This window comes from Schistocerca cancellata, chromosome 6 (assembly GCF_023864275.1).
Source record: "Schistocerca cancellata isolate TAMUIC-IGC-003103 chromosome 6, iqSchCanc2.1, whole genome shotgun sequence".
NCBI classification, from domain to species: Eukaryota; Metazoa; Arthropoda; class Insecta; order Orthoptera; family Acrididae; genus Schistocerca; species Schistocerca cancellata.
Window position 1 is genome coordinate 229,583,877 of NC_064631.1, and position 16,832 is coordinate 229,600,708.

Consider the following 16,832-nt stretch of genomic DNA (forward strand, 5'->3'; position numbering starts at 1 on the left):
CATGGCCTGCTCGATCCCCAGATATGTCCCCTCTGGACTTTTTTGTGTGGGGAGAGATGCGCAACCTTGTTTACGCAACTCCTGTTGCATCAGAAGAGGATCTGGTTGCTCGGATAAAGCAGCAGCATGAACAATTCAGGATACTCCTGGGGTTTTTGCACGTGTCAGACAGAACTTGATCCGACGGTGTAACCTATGTTTACGTGTCAATGGAGGCATTTTTGGAAGTCTACTGTAATTGAAATTGGATTGTGTTAATTTTGTCTCTTGGTCATAAAAAAATGGAAAAGTGTTTATTGGTTTAATTAATTTGCCGCCAGAGAAATCTTCCTCTACCGGTTTAAATACTCCTCATAGGAAAAAATGACATTAGGGAAAAATATTTGTTTTGATGTCCCCTACAACCTCCCAGAGTTTGTCGGTTTAAATACTTTTCACCCTGTATAAAACAAATTCTATAGGTCAGTAAAGTTTTGACTGTTTATTTCTTTACTCCGCCACATTTATGTAGCGTGACACACATAAACAACTACTTTGCACGTATAATATAACGTTAATACAAAATCGTTTGCTCTGCAGTTTTTCTGCATACCTTACTAATCTATCGTAGTTCATCCATAACGCCCGGCTTATGATTTGTATTTTAAGAGTGAAAACGTAATCAGAAATATTTTACTGAATTTGCAGTCTTTCCATTTTCATAATTTTTGGCAGTCATTTTAAGTCTTTTAAGATGTGTTAATGCCCTTTTCAGCTCTATTTATGTCACTGTAGTACACTTTGGTCATTCCTATAGGCGTGAAGTGCCCATTATACAATAGTCACAAAGTTTTGTTGGTGAAAAAAAAAATGCCGACTAAAAACATAGTTTGGTGACATAAGAACCCTGTCGAATACCCTAGACCACTTGTCATGTGTCCACTAGGTCAGTTAAAACTACATTTACCCCTCACAACGGATGTTATGTGCATATTTTACGTGCGTAAGTGCTGTAACTAGAACCTCTGTATCTCAATAACGGATCATGACATCGAAAAAAAGTTAAGATTCCTCGAGACCATCAACTTAAGAACATGTGGTAAAAATTTCGACCATCTCTCATGAATAAAAATTATACAGTTGCCATGCCCACAACTGGCACTTTTCATACCAAAAAAAATCATGGTTTTTCAAGGTTTTCTCAGGCACCGCCCTTGAACAAATGGTACTTTATGAGCCGCCTAAGGTCAACCCTAGACCTCACCTAATGCAAAACAACCGAGTGGTTTACTCAGTTTGCCTGGGCTGGTGGACGTGTGTAACATTTCCATTTTGAATCTGTTCTGAGGGACAGCTACAGTAAGGCCGGTCTTCCGATAGGTATACAAATGGCTAGAGATATGATCACCGGAAACGTCGCATTTTCGGCGCGGCTTTTTAGAATATTATATTGGTACCCTGCACGTACCGACAGCAATGTATTTTTACCTCTTCAGCATAAAAGTCCGAACCTATAAAAGGAACATACGAATGAAAAGCCGCATGGAGTTGCTGCGTCAGAAAGTGGGCCGCCCATTAAGGTGAATTAACGAATTGATCGACCCGCTCCAACGCCACATATCGCGTGTCGATAATTTGAATCTCCTGGTAAATTCCCTGTGCGAGGCAGAACGTTTATCTTTATTAAGGAGTAGGTTGCAATGAAAAATCAAGAAACTCTCCACTTAAGCAACTTTGCTTATCGACAACTGTGTACTTATAAAGCAACCAGTCACATATAGTACCGCATTGGTGAAAATCAACTCGGTGGATGTTTACACATTTACAGCACACCCGCGCTTTTCAAAATTACTTACTCTGTGGAAGAAAATTTCGTCATAGGGTTACAGTGCTCTGATTTCTACCGTTCACCACCTGAAGAACGAGGTAATGCATATTAAGACTCTTGAATCGAATGCTTCCTGACATGTCACGAGATCATTTCCTGCGCCATCCTTATTCGCCTGAAGTAGCGTTTCATCTCTGCAATGACATATACGCTAACGAGAACTATAGGCTCCCTTCCCCTCCTCACTTTCTTAGCGACAACGATGTTGGTGATGTTGGGGAGGAGGAAGAGGAAGAAAAACCATGGTATGGTAATAACTAAAAGCTGTCGTGGAATGTCACCATAAAATGAAAACAGTTTATCATGACGTCGCTTCTCACGGCGTATCACAAGCTGACAACAGAAATGCCTGTGTTTTATATACTTCTTTACTACATAGTAAGCACAATGCTGACCTTTGTGATATTTGTGTGTGTGTGTGTGTGTGTGTGTGCGGGGGGGAAGATTTTTTTCCCGTTACGGCAGTAATATCTGTTAGAACGCTGCTATTTTTACATCTCATATCTAAATGCTGAGTAATTTGGTGAATAAGACGGAAGCACAATGTCTACGTTACCTGTAGCTTGGAGCTTACCTTTGACTAACTGGTAGAGAAATCCTTAATAATTATCTGAATCTCTCTTCGTTGTTTCCAAAAATAGCAGCGCCAGGCAGTAAGCGAGCTATGCGAGTGTCCCAGAGACAGAAGTAATTAGGCGGCGAACGAAAGAATATACCTTTTTTCGCTCTATCGCAGCACGTTACCGTTGACAGAACACGAAAGTTACCGGTAACTTTCGTAAGCAGTGGTTCACCACACTCTGTACCGAGTGAAATATGTACATTACGCTTATAGTTGGCCCTTAAGCTATGCGGGAAATAGTTTTAATAGCAGCTTGCACTATAATTTGAATATAGGGACATTGTAATCCATCGTTTCTCCAGATATTCGTATCAGGATAAAAAGTAAAGATTGGCGCGATTTATGGATCACCGCTCTTTTATTCCTTAAAAATACAAAGCACAATAAACCAGTATCTTAGAGCATATAAGAAACTTATCGTTTAATAATCTTAGAACATTGCTTTTGAAGTTTGGTTAACTCAGTATCACACAGCTTACTAAAATTACGGCCACACATTACTACCGCAGCTTCTGTCGCTCGAAACGGCCTCACTAGCAGTAACAAACCAGTTTTCCAGCAGTCACGTGATCTACGCCTTTTTAGAGGCATTCACTGCGAAGGCTGTGTGTGGAGATGGCGATTGACTGCGACGAGGTGTATGTGGATGTATGAGGTTATGCGGGATATTTGACATCTAGTGAATTTGTGTCCTGTTTAAAAATCATGTTGGTGGCTACTAGTTGATGGAAGGCTATACTCAGAACTAAGTTTCATTTACTGCACAACAGAAATCGGAAATGGGTACATGTCTTCAATTTTTGACGTTATTTACGTGCATTGTTGAAGTGAAGTGGTATGAGTTGATTGGTGCCTTGACAGGTTTAAGACTGTTGAAGTTCTAGCGTGCTGTCTTTCAGATGTTGAACACGCCCACATACATGTGGTTTCGTCGTTGTAAATAAATGATCTTTTACATGGGACGGGAAGTAGGTATCATCTGAAAAAAATTGCGATGTTCGTTTACTGTAGTCGGTCGTTATTTAACTGAAGTTGTGTTACTGTCTGCACCAGTCTATAATCATAATATGAAATACAACGCGAATTTTGCATACCAATAATTCTGAATAAGGGAGCAGAGAGTAACTTCAAAATGTTTATGTTTTGGGAACAGCATGTTTCAAAAATGCAGAGAGGATTGATGTTCTTTCGCAAATTAAGATGCTTTTTCGTATTTACAGGTCCGGTGGCGAACGGGAAAGATTCAAGCATGGCCTATTCCAATGTAAGTGTAATTTATATGTAACATGTTTCCACAATTTCACTGTGTACTTAGGGAAGGATGAACTGTCAGATTCTTCAACTGAAGAAGTATCTAGATAGTCTGGCAAAGAGCTTACTATTATTTTATATTCACATATTTTATCCATTGTCAAAGACAAATATGTATCAAAATTGCATTTCTGCCCAATGTTCATTCATTCATATGAGATATAAATCAGTGAAGGGTAGTTTGCAAGACTAGACCCTTACTTAGAGGTCTGGGCATTTAGTTGGGCTGCTAAATAATGTGTAAGCCCCTAAGTAGTTACTACTTTCTGGTGTTATCTTTTTGTAGGAAAGATACTTTTTTTTTTAAAAAAAAAGGGACAGTTAAATGAAAATTAGATGAATGGAAAAAAGTAATTAAACTGATTATTTCAAAAGTAACCACTGTAACACATTTACCCCACTGTGAGAGAAGATGCCAATGCCTTCATGTTTGTGGTTGCCTATGGAACCATGATTGTACTCAGATGTGCATCTCTTCGTCCAAAAAAATTGACAGCCACATGTTGCTAAAGTTGTTTAGACTGTACTGCAGAAGTTTCAGTGGGAAGTGCTTACAGTCTTGATCATACCCCATGTGATTTCCATATTTTTGGAGTCCCAAAGAAAGACATTTGTGGCCATATGTATGCTTTGGATGAAGAAGTGCCCACATTAATACAAGCATGGTTGCATAGGCACTAGTAAACATTTTTCCATGGAGGCATTAACTGTTTTGTTTCACAGTGGGTGAATGTATTAACTGTTATGGAAACTGCTTTTGAAATAATAAATGTCTTGTTTACTTTTTTCCATCTCTTATTTTCATTCAACATGTCCCTTATAGAAACATGTAATAGATAATGTACTGAATGATAATATACCTTTACACTTGGGTAACAACTTTACTGATTTCTGGCAGGTAACATTCAGCCCCAGAATTGTTATGTGCCTAGTCCTAAATCACGTCAGTGATAAACGGTATGTTCATGAATGGTATAAGTTAGTTAAGTTCACCAAGTGATGAGATAGTACATTTTTCTTTCTAGTATTGCACTTGTAAAATATCATTATCACCTTCAGTCTGAAGGAAATGATAGTAGGATATGATGCACTGCAGCTTTCAGATATAGGCTAAATGTCACTGTAAATTGACATTTTCCCACTTTTTTTATATATTTCTTTTTAAAGCTTCTAGAAGAAAGTGTTTAGGCCATTTTGAAGTAAGTATTCATATACATAAACAACAGTTGTTAAAAATTAATTTTTACAGAATGAATAAACTATAAGGCTATTCTCACTATTCTTAACTGCTAAATATAAGCACGTAAGATGTACACTAACTTTGGAAAAGGAAACTTTCACTATTGATGGTAACTATTCAATGTTTGTCTCAAGTTCACTGTAGTAGATGATTTTAATGCAAAATGTATGATTTTAATATAAAATGTGTGAAATTTGTACTATAAGCTGTACACATTAACCTAAAAAAGGCATACAGTGACAAACTGCAGTTGATCTATGAAAAGGTTGTAACAGCTTCAGGTGACTGCATTTAACCTGATCTTAGGCACCTGACAAAGGATCAATATCTTCTGAAAGTGTTGTCTAATGGCTAAGTGGTGATAATCAAGAGAAATTCTGGGAGAGAGGGTTGAATTGACGTATTTGTTGTACAAAAAAATGACATTTGTAATGTATCACCATATGTTGTAATGCAAACAGTGCAGATTAAGTACAAGAACTCGTGAATTACAAAATGATATTTCCCAGTACCCCTGAGAACCAGGTAAAAGAAGATCTGACTTCATTTTGAAAAACTCATATGTACAGCAAATCTTTCCTCTTGTGAGAGTTAGAATTGCCTTATATATGGTGAAAAATATAGTCCATGACCAAATAGTATTCACTAAGACATGTTGCAACAGCTGAATCCAAAAATCCAAGAGACATTCCTGTGCAACTTTTTAACAATATGTGATCAGAAAGATATTGCCCTGGCTTCAAACGGAAAGCTGTAGTGGCTACTCCCTTGAAACCAGGGAAAGATTTCAATGTGGCATTTAGCGATTGTGTAAGAAGTATTCTTTAATGTGCGCTCATCACATGCATTGTATACAGGGTGAGCCACTAACTACTGCCACCTAGAATAACTCCGAAAATATGATAGGAGCTGAAAAGTTTGTGGGGCAAAAGTTGCATGGGACAACGGGAGCCATAAAAAATCGGCACTTATCGAAGCACATGCTCCAACAATTCTCTCTCCTATATCATGCAAATAGAATGAGATTTTCACTCTGCAGCGGAGTGTGCGCTGATATGAAACTTCCTGGCAGATTAAAACTGTGTGCCCGACCGAGACTCGAACTCGGGACCTTTGCCTTTTGCAGGCAAGTGCTCTACCATCTGAGCTGTGAGTACCGGGCGTGAGTCGTGCTTCGGTAGCTCAGATGGTAGAGCACTTGTCCGCAAAAGGCAAAGGTCCAGAGTTCGAGTCTTGGTCGGGCACACAGTTTTAATCTGCCAGGAAGTTTCATATCAGCGCACACTCCGCTGCAGAGTGAAAATCTCATTCTGGAAACCTCCCCCAGGCTGTGGCTAAGCCATGTCTCCGCAATATCCTTTCTTTCAGGAGTGCTAGTTCTGCAAGGTTCGCAAGAGAGCTTCTGTAAAGTTTGGAAGATAGGAGATGAGATTCTGGCAGAAGTAAAGCTGTGAGTACTGGGCGTGAGTCGTGCTTCGGTAGCTCAGATGGTAGAGCACTTGCCCGCGAAAGGCAAAGGTCCCGAGTTCGAGTCTCGGTCGGGCACACAGTTTTAATCTGCCAGGAAGTATCATGCAAATAGTAAATATTCACCTAATACAGCATATCCATCTAATGTGCCATTGACATGTAAACATCATTCGACGATTTCACAATACAACACTAATAGGAATGGTAAGACTAGTATCGTTGAATCAAGCGAATGTGAATGGTGTATTCCTTCGAAGAACAAGTTGATATGCTTCTCATTTATGGAGAATACCAACAAAATTCAGTGAGAGCTAGAGACTTCTATGCTGAAATATATCGTCAATGTACTCACCCTACACGTCGTACATTTAAATGTGTGTATGATAAATTGAGAACAACAGTGGACCTTTAATGCATCAGAAACATATCTGGCAAAGGATAGTTACTAATGAGGAAACGGAAATTGGTACTCTTGCCACTGTGATTCGAGATCCTCGTGTTAGTTTGCTTCAAATCACAGGAGAATCTGGCATGAGCCAGAGTAGTGTTGTTCATGTTCTGTACCGCCATAAGTATCATCCTTACCATATCAGTCTCCACCGAGAATTAACTGGTACGAGTTGTATGTGTCGCATTGTATTCTGCCGATGGGCTCAGCTTCAGATTCAGAGGGATGACACATTTATTAATTTGATTTTATTCATTGACGAGGCTACGTTCACGGACCATGGAAATATTAATTTTCATAACGTGGATTATTGGCCAACTTAAGATCCACTGCTGCGGCAAGCTGCACACCAAAAACCGTGGTCGGTGAATGTATGGTGTGGGATTCTGGAGGACAGATTTTTAGGCCACTATTTCATCAATGGAAATCTGAATAGTAGGAAGTGCACCACATTCCTGCAAGAAATATTAGGTCTGTTATTGGAAGAATTACCTTTAGGAACAGGGAGCAGAATGTGATCAACATGATGGGTGTCTGGCACATTTTTTGCTGATGGCTAGAAATGACTTGCAGAGACAATTCCCAAATCATTGGATTGGATGCGGAAGAGCTGTGTCGTGGCTGGCTTGTTTGCCAGACTTGACACCTCTGGATTTTTTCTTGTGGGTTTTCGTAAAAGACATTGTTTATAAAGATGTTCCAACTACACTTCAAGATATGTGAGAGAGATTTGCCAGAGCATGTGCTTCGATAAGTGCTGATGTGATAAGGAATACCACTCAATCCATGATAAGGTGATTGCAGCACTACATTGATACCAATGGTCATAACTTCGGACACCTTCTGTAAATGGACGTTCATGCCACCTTGTTGACCTTCAAAGACCTTACTGTTACACATCACTGGATTTGTCTCTATAGCCGCTATCAGAAAATAGTAAACTATAGTATCCCATTTAAAAAGCCAAGTTTTCCTTCAAATCTCTGAAGCGACGCCACCTAGCAACAAAAAACCATCATCATATTATGGCACCCGTTATCCCATGCAACTTTTGTCACACAAACTTTTCAGCTCCTATCACACTTTAAGAGTTATTCTTGGTGGCAATAGTTAGTGACTCACCCTGTACATATGTTGTAATGAAGAACCTGTGTGGCTAATTCCAGTATGGAGTCAGAAGGTATCAGCCTATCCAAATGAAGGTGATCACAAAAGTTCTTCGTACCTAAAATATATTGTTTGTCATACAGATTTTTAATACTGTTTTGAACAATAATGTAATGCATCAGGTTTTAACTTGGAATGCTGCCAGTGTCTACAGTGTTGTTAAAGTTAAACCTAAATGTGTAACTTAGCCATATCAGTTCAGTATTACCACAGTGTGTAAATGTATTCAATTGTGTAATCTCCTTCCTCATTCCCCTCCTGCAGTCGTGTGCCTGTACCACAATCTCTACCCATCCCATCCCTCCCCTCCCTCCACCCTTCCCATCCCACTCCCCCAGGTTTTTATTGCTTTAACAGTATGCTGTCCACAATAAAGAGCACTATTAAGTCATCATTAGACGAACTAATTTTTTTTGTTTGCCTTCCATTGTAGCAATTATACCATTTTAAAAGGAACTGACAAGTACCTTGCACCACCACCACCACCACCATCACCACCCCGACTGCTACTACTGCTTAATCCACGTTATTACTGGTGGTGGTGGTGGTGGTGAAAGATCATTACACTCTAAGGCATTGTATTATATTAAATAGAAAAGTCAGACATTGACTTTGCCATTTTCAAACCAGTGCTGTGCAATGGAAATAATCACAAATTTATGTATCAATTTTTGGAATGGTTCACTGTCTTATTTCTGTGTTCTATCTTCCATTAGGTTCTTTAGTGCTTTGAGAAATAGATTAATGTTTCATTATTTCCTGGTGCAGATTGTGCAACGGGCTCGAGATGCCTTTAATAGCGGCCAAACAAAACCAGCAGCATTTCGTGAAAAGCAGTTGAAACAATTGTACAAAATGTATGAAGAGAATGAAGGTGCAATGATTGCAGCTTTAGCATCAGATCTCCGAAAAGTGAGTAACATATCCTGAAATTTATTGTCATTGTAACTGATACTAACTTTCACATTAGTGTGATTTTGTTTAAAGTTACTTCTAATTTTGGAATGCTGTATTAGAAGTAATACGTACGTAAAGCAAGCAGCAAATAAATATTACCATTTAAATATGACAGAAAGAGAGAATTTATTTGTCAACTCTATTTTTGGTAATTTGTCATAGTTTTTTTTTTATTTAAAAACCATTTCTCCTGTTCAGCTACAATTTGAATCTTAATTGGGTGTTCAGGTCACTGGATATAGTAATATGTGAAGCTATTTCTGGCTAGTAAATTGGTTTTACTATTAATACAATCTTATTTTCATAATTTTTCAGTGCAAACAAGAGGCCCTTGTCACAGAAGTAGAGTTTCTAAAATATGACCTAACAAATACATTGATGAATTTGGAAGAATGGATGAAGCCTGATAAGGTATACTGTTATGAATCATTTAACCATATTAAAACAAGATAACCATGATGATATTTTTGTGAAGCAAATATGTGGTGAAGAATTCCTAAAGATCTTATTGGAAATGTATTTTCTTTTGTTGACAGCCAGCGAAAGGATTTGTCAATTTAATGGATGACGTGTTAATTTTTAAGGAGCCTTATGGTGTAGTCTTAATTATTGGTGCATGGAATTATCCACTGCAGTTATCTCTGTTGCCAATGGCTGGTGCTATAGCTGCAGGTAACTGTGTTGTGCTGAAACCATCAGAAGTGGCTGTTCGATCTTCGGAACTCATAGCTGAGTTACTTCCAAAGTACTTAGATCAGGTAATGTGTTCCAACTGTTACTGTTATTAATGCGTCTATGTTAACACCCTGATCATTGTTTAGTCGGTTCATTTATATCACATGTCCTGAAGGCCTCGTCATTAAAGAACTTTTTCAGAAATGTGGAATGAGTAAAATTATTTATTGACAAAGAGAAGCAGTGGTAATAAATGGCATTAATAATGAACTATCGTTAAGTTGACACAACTATTTTACTTGAGCTAAATCTGATACAGACAAATTAGTATCAAACAAGCTTCTTCTAAACTTGTATTTAATAGCTCCTGTATATTTCCTACCACTGTGCTGATATACAGGGTGATTATAATTATAGTTAAACTTTCAAACCACTATCGAAATAACACCACTGGGCAGAACGACGTCAAATTGCAATGGAATATTATGAGAGAAGGGGGAAAATGTACGACAAAAGAAAAATAAATAGTTGCAAAATGTAGCAATAAATGGTGCTGTAAGCATCATAATTTAATAGTGGTTGACTACAAGTGACAAATGAATCATAAAACAATTCCTGAGGACTGTGTTTGACATTGAACAAACGGTACTGTAGGGAAGCAGCCTACTCACGCCGTATAAAATTCACATCAGTCTTTTCATTGTGTGCCAGCCAGTCCGCTGTAACTAGCTCTGACGTCATAAATGTTGTGCAATACTTTAAAAATCAAGTAAATAACCTGAAACGTTTCTAGCATGTCAGGAGTAATACTAAATCAATATGTGTTGAATATCAGTTCAATAACTTTAACCATTTTCGACATTTGGACATTTTCTGTAATAATCATTGACGCAACAGAAAAGAGCTAGAAACTGAAAAATTTATATTTAGATTCCTTTTTCATAATAATTTAGTAGAAACAGTATTCTGGATCTCACAAATTACAATTTTAGTTGAAATTCATGATTTTCTGGTTTTTGCCTTAAAAATTAAGGAAGCAAGATAGATTAAGTATGCGAATAAATAAGGCTAGGATGTTGAAATTTAAGTAGAAGGGAGATCCGCTATAATCATAAAGATGTGAGAAGTTTCAACTGAATAACTATAAAACTTAGCGATAGCGTTTCTCCAAAGGGCAAGTTCAGAGCTCGACTACTGCGTGTAGTGTAATTAAATAAATTCTCTTGCCCAAAATATTTGACTTAGCCACGTCAGACTTTTATTATGATTACTTACCTGTGTGCTGATTGCACATTTAAATTGAAAGCTTCATCGGCCATCAGCAAAGGAAGCAATGATTTATTTGATAACTTAAAGTGGTGCATTACTAGCCCAGCGGCTAGTCGGGAGAGCAGATTTGATCAGGCGTTCCGTTAGCCGTCCGCACCGCGGCTTTATATATAAGAACGCTGCACGAAGAAAAAAGGCCCCAGTTCTCTCGAGACGCTGATTAGCGCACCACCTGTGCCGGGAGTCGCGTCGCTTCGGTATCATTGCTATAAACAGCCTCGTATGCTGTAATAAGTTACTCGGGATACACGTAACCATGAAATCGTTTTCAAGTAAAGTGTTAATTCTGGGATGACATTAATGATCTATCTTCAGTTTGCGTATGTCGTATTTTCACGTGCCGCCGCGGGACAGACATTCTACCATTATTTACCGTGGCGTTTAATGAACATTATCATCAAATTATGGTGAGCATTCACTTGAACATTTAATTTGAACAGTTATAGTTGCATCAGCCCATTAAACTCTGAACTGCTCTGGTAGCTGGATTGTGTGGATTCCTTTTGGTCTGTGACTTTCAGAATATAGTGAACATTTTAGAGAAAATGGTTTTTGATTATGAATCCCAGACAATCTCCTTATTCCTCAGAGCTATAATCTGTAGCTATAAGTGTATTTCTCAGATGAAGTGGGCACTAGGAATTCTAATTACAGACTTCAAGTTTTGCTAATCACTTTCTGGTTGCCAGTATTGTAGTTAGAGCGCCAGTGTTGAGAACGGCAAACAACAGCATTAAATAAATAAATAATAGGAACATTTTATAATAACAATTATTCCACCCGCCACCCCACATATGGTGCATCGGCCGGGAATGCATCTTTTCTACATTACGTTCCACATCAATAACAACTATTCCACCCGCCGCCCCACATATGGTGCATCGATCAGGAAAGAAACTGAGTAAAAGTGAAAGTGATTTTTAAATATTCGGATTCGGGAGTGAAATGCGACACACAATGGAGTAATAGAACAGTGATAGTGTTACGTGTGCATGTGGATGACGCAATTGGATTAACAACGCATCTGGATTGACGGAGCTGGCACTGAGTCTAGTGGCACTGCTGGCATCATGAGAAGCCAGTTTCGCCTCACCGCAGTAACTGGAGCCGCGCCTGCAGTTGTGGGCCACGCAAACACACAGCAGCCGTCGAAGTGCCATCTGCAGTTCAATGCGCCGAGTCGCATCAGTAATCCTGGTACGCCGCGCCTGCAACGCCATACGTCGTGCAGAAGGAACTAAGTTAAGTGAAAAGCTGTTAAAAATTTTACTAACCTGCACTTAAAGAAGGTCGGCGATGGAACTGCCAGAAGAACCCGAGGTTAAACTTAAATCAGAACCTATGTCTGTTGAGGAAACTGTAAATCCAGACAATGGTTCAAGTGTAAATATGCATGAAAATAGTAATGTTAAAGTGAAATATGAAGTATTGTCTCCTGACAGTAGTATGAAAAGGGGCAATGATTGAATAATAGAGACCCCTGTAGTAAAGCAGAAATCAGAAATTGTTAATTTATTGGATGATAGTTTCTCTGATGATTTAAAAATGAAACAGACATCAGAGATGGTAGAGTTTAAGAAGGAGAAGGTAGATATGACTGATCAATCAGAAGTTTCATTTAGTTTTGATGATTCTGGTGTTGGAGCTAGTTTTTCGTCACCTGAGTGTGATAAAAAGCCAGCTAGTGAGCAACCCAAAGATACTGGGGCTATGGATTTAAATGTAATATTACAAGCAATAGCTGCCAGTAATGCAAGAATGACAGCTGAATTAAGGTCTGAAATAAGTGAACAGGTCAAAAGCAGTAATGCTGAATTAAAGTATGAGATAGTGGCCAGCCAAACTAATTTTAATAAACGATTGGAGGTAATGGACAATACCTTCAAGGCTGGTTGCAATAAGTTGAAAGAGGATCTGGACAGTTTAAATTATAAAATTGATTGCAACCATGAGGATATTAAGAAAAAGGTTGTTAATCAATTTTCTGAAATGTATAAAACAGTAAAATCCGAAGTTGCTGAGGTTCGCAAAGACTTCCAAATGGAAGATGCGAAGCTGGAGCACAAGTTAACAGAAAAGATTGAGGCGGAATCTGAACTGTGCTCAGATAGGTTTAAAGATGTTAATATAAAAGTAAACATATGTCAAGCAGAAGTAGATGCAATAAAAACTGATACTACTCATATTGTGCAAAGAGTAGATAATGTTGAAATGAGAGTAGAAAATATTAGTACTAACATTGCTAACATTGAGAGTAAAGTAGCTTCAGTAACTTCTGGTAATGGTAGTATGCAACAAGTTGTAGCTGCAAATGCCGCTTTTATCGGGTGTCGGCAGTTCTTGCGGTTCGATCCAGATAAAAATATCCACCCACTAGATTTCTGAAACGATTTTGAAGATGTGATTCCACCAACTTGGTCTGAATGAGAGAAAATCTCATTTATTAGAAGCCATTTAGCAGGTGACGCCATGCGTTGGTCAGCTGATGTTATGTTGAAGTGTAAAACATTAGTGGAATTTAAAACAGCTTTCATTAATGGGTATTGGTCTAGTAATAAGCAAAATGAAGTGTTGAGAGAATTTTTGAGTGGAAAATGCTTCAATGTAGGCAAGGAATCTATTAAAGAGTTTGCTAGGTCATGGATTTCACGTTTGTCACATTTGGGCGAAAAGCTAAAACCTGAAATGATAATACTAGGTCTTGAAGCCAAACTGCCATGGTATTGGCAAACTAGAATTATATCTGCCCCTATAGACAATCTTGATCGTTTCATTGAGTATTTGGAACGTGTAGAGCGTGTTGCTGCCAATGAGGAGCAAGCACGTAATAACAGAAATGCTAATAACAGTAGTAGTAATTTTAAGAACGAGCAGAATGGCAATGTGAACATCAGAACAGTAGTTGTGTTCGCCATCCTAAGAGAGGTAGGAATTGGAGAAATAATTATCAGAACCAACAATGGCATCCAAATGATAGCAATTTTGTTCCGAACAAAATTATGCAGGTAAACAACAGTGCGGAAAGCAAATCTGTGCCAGTTAACTATAATGGAAATAAAGGAAACAGTAGTAGGCCGAGGCAGGAAAACTAGTTCCCGTCTATGAGGACACTGGCGCTCACCAGGCGGTTATTTTTCCTAAGCCGGTAGTTACAGTAATTGGTAAGACAGATCAGAATACTCAGACTGAACATGTGGATGAGGGGTCGGTAGCATCTAAGGATACAGCAAAAATACTGGATCACTCACAGTATTTGATAGATACCGTGTTAGAGACGCTTTCTAAGTGGGAAGAGAAAGAGAAGGCGCAGCAGTGTAATGGTAGGGAGGAGCTACAAAATACTGAATTGTCAGGTGAAGAAGCAGAAGAAATTCATGCTTATATTTACGATGAGGATGATGTGCTTTTATCTAAAGTGCCTGTACAGGGTGTTGATACTGTACTAATAGATTTAGGACAGGAGGTAAGTGAGAATGTAGATGGTAGCCTGTTGGGGGTCGATGAACCCAGTAGCTGTGACCAGTTGTCACTTGAGAAGGAACCCGACGATAATAGTGAAAGTGGTTTAGCTGTAACTAGTGTTGTGCCCGGTCTGGAGGCGCAGAATCACTCAGACTACAGTAATTTGGGTCATGTTCAGCAAACTAAATGTAATGAAGTTGTGCGGTGTTTCGATTTGTAATTAATAGATTGACTGGAAAAGGCAGCTGAAAATGTAATTCAGGAAACCCCTACACACTTTGACCTAAATGTAATGAAGACAGATGTCGATCACTTTAGCTGGAGACAAATCCAAAAGGAACTATTGGATGAGTTTGAGGAACCACCTGTACAAACTATAGTGAATATGTTGGGTATCAATGTACGTTGTCTCTTAGACAGTGGAAGCGAGGTGAGTGTGATATCTCAGTCCTTCTTCGATGCATTACCTAGTAAAGACAAGCTTACCGTAATGAGGGTATCAGGACTAAGAATAATTGGTGCTACTGGCAAGGTATCAAAAACGGTAAAGCAAGAAGCTTTGCTGCCCTTTGATATTAATGGTAATTTAATTGATCATCCATGCTTAATTGTAAACAATCTCAGTATTGAGGTTTTAATTGGCGTAGATTTCTTGTCAAAATATCAGAGTGTTGTTGACTTTGAAAGAAGCCAGTTAAAAATGGTCTTGCCGATAACCGGAGTAATTACGGTACCTTTTATTGATAAACATGTAGTAACAAATGATGAAACTTGGGAGCTGCCTATACGAGTTCTGAAAAATAGGAGATATTGGGACGAAGGTGTTAATCTTAGTAAAAGTAAGCTAAATACAGACGAAAAGAAGTTAAGGGCTAGGGCAAATATAAGGAAAAGAACATTAGAAAGAAAGAAGCGTCATGACGCAAAAGTTGTACCCACCAGTTTTGAAATAGGTCAGTTAGTCCTTATCAAAACCAAGGAAAAATCAAAGAAAATAAATGCAGAAACAAAGAAATTCATGTTCGTATACCAAGGACCTTTCAGGATCATAGGGAAACCACATGCCAATGCATATAGGCTACAGTACCCTAAGATTAAAAGCTATTAGGTCTCGGGAACGTGATTGACTTAAAGAAGTTCATAGGTAGTGAATGAATTCTGTAGGGAGGAGGTTGTTCTGTAACCTCTACACAGTGTGGCAGCTGTGCAGTCCCAGCTATGTGAGATCTTCTTTCCTTTTCAGGTCTCACTCATTCTTCATCTTTCCTATACACCAAAATTTCGGCTCTTACTTTCAAATACTAAATTTTCCATTATGGTTATCAAGCCAGTAATAAACTAATGAATTCTGTAGGGAAGAGGTTGTTCTGTAACCTCTACACAGTGTGGCAGCTGTGCAGTCCCAGCTGTGTGAGATCTTCTTTCCCATTTCAGATTTCACTCATTCTTCATCTTTCCTATCCACCAAAGTTTCGACTCCTTCTCTGCAATACAAAAATTTTCCGTCATGGCTATCAAGCCACGAGTTCTGTAACCATTCTATCCACCGATTAGTGAAAAAAAAAAAACCTAATGTGACAAACCTAACAGCGACATAAACAACAGAGAAGTATGACGTAATTAAGATACAAATGTATTTGAGTAACAAGTATGTATAGAACCCTGGTAATATTATAAGTACAAAGTTGTTGTTTTATTGGAAATGATCCACCAACAGTAATTTAAAAAGATATACAAATTCGTGTACAAGCAGGATCTGAAGTGGCAGTGAAACCTATTGTATGCTGTAGAGCTAACTAATTAATAGTAAAAGAGATTGCTTAGTGTTATGAAAAATATGCAGATAAGTTGTAAGAATGAACTCACCTTGTGTAGCAAGGAATGGCAGTGTAATAGAATTGAACAGTTTTTGTGGTTGAGACGTGAAGGACACGTCCTTGAAATATTTATAAGGTTGGAGCTGGCCGTTATTTGGTGTAGTGTGTGACAGGACACACCTACATGTATTGAGGTTATGAGTTGGAGGCATGAATGCGACCATAGGTACCCTTATGTTAGATGAGACAGAGCAGCTCATGGTGTCCTATAGGTTTAAGGAATTTAGCATTACCCTTGTCCATAAGTACTTAATGCACTTTAGTGGTAGGTCGAGAGAGACTACCTGTGGTTTCAGCGTCCGATCGAGTGGAAATGGATTGCCACGTGAGCAAACTGATCAGCTGCAATACACTATAGATATGAAATAAATATGCTAACCTATGCTTTAAATGTTAATAGAGTGAGT

General features: G+C 38.5%; 1 protein-coding gene across 5 annotated transcripts in view; it reads left to right on the plus strand.

Annotated features, from left to right (window-relative positions):
• Nucleotides 1-16,832, plus strand: part of LOC126088100 (aldehyde dehydrogenase, dimeric NADP-preferring-like) — a 384,157-nt gene that overhangs the window by 310,027 nt on the left and 57,298 nt on the right. For 4 of the 5 annotated variants that reach the window (XM_049906192.1, XM_049906194.1, XM_049906195.1 and 1 more), the window contains exons 2-5: nucleotides 3,710-3,753; nucleotides 8,894-9,037; nucleotides 9,398-9,493; nucleotides 9,619-9,840. In XM_049906192.1, the coding sequence (XP_049762149.1) occupies nucleotides 3,710-3,753; nucleotides 8,894-9,037; nucleotides 9,398-9,493; nucleotides 9,619-9,840 (506 nt within the window). Of the gene's footprint in view, nucleotides 1-3,077; nucleotides 3,273-3,709; nucleotides 3,754-8,893; nucleotides 9,038-9,397; nucleotides 9,494-9,618; nucleotides 9,841-16,832 lie in introns of those variants that run through there. The other variant, XM_049906196.1, reaches the window with a different exon arrangement.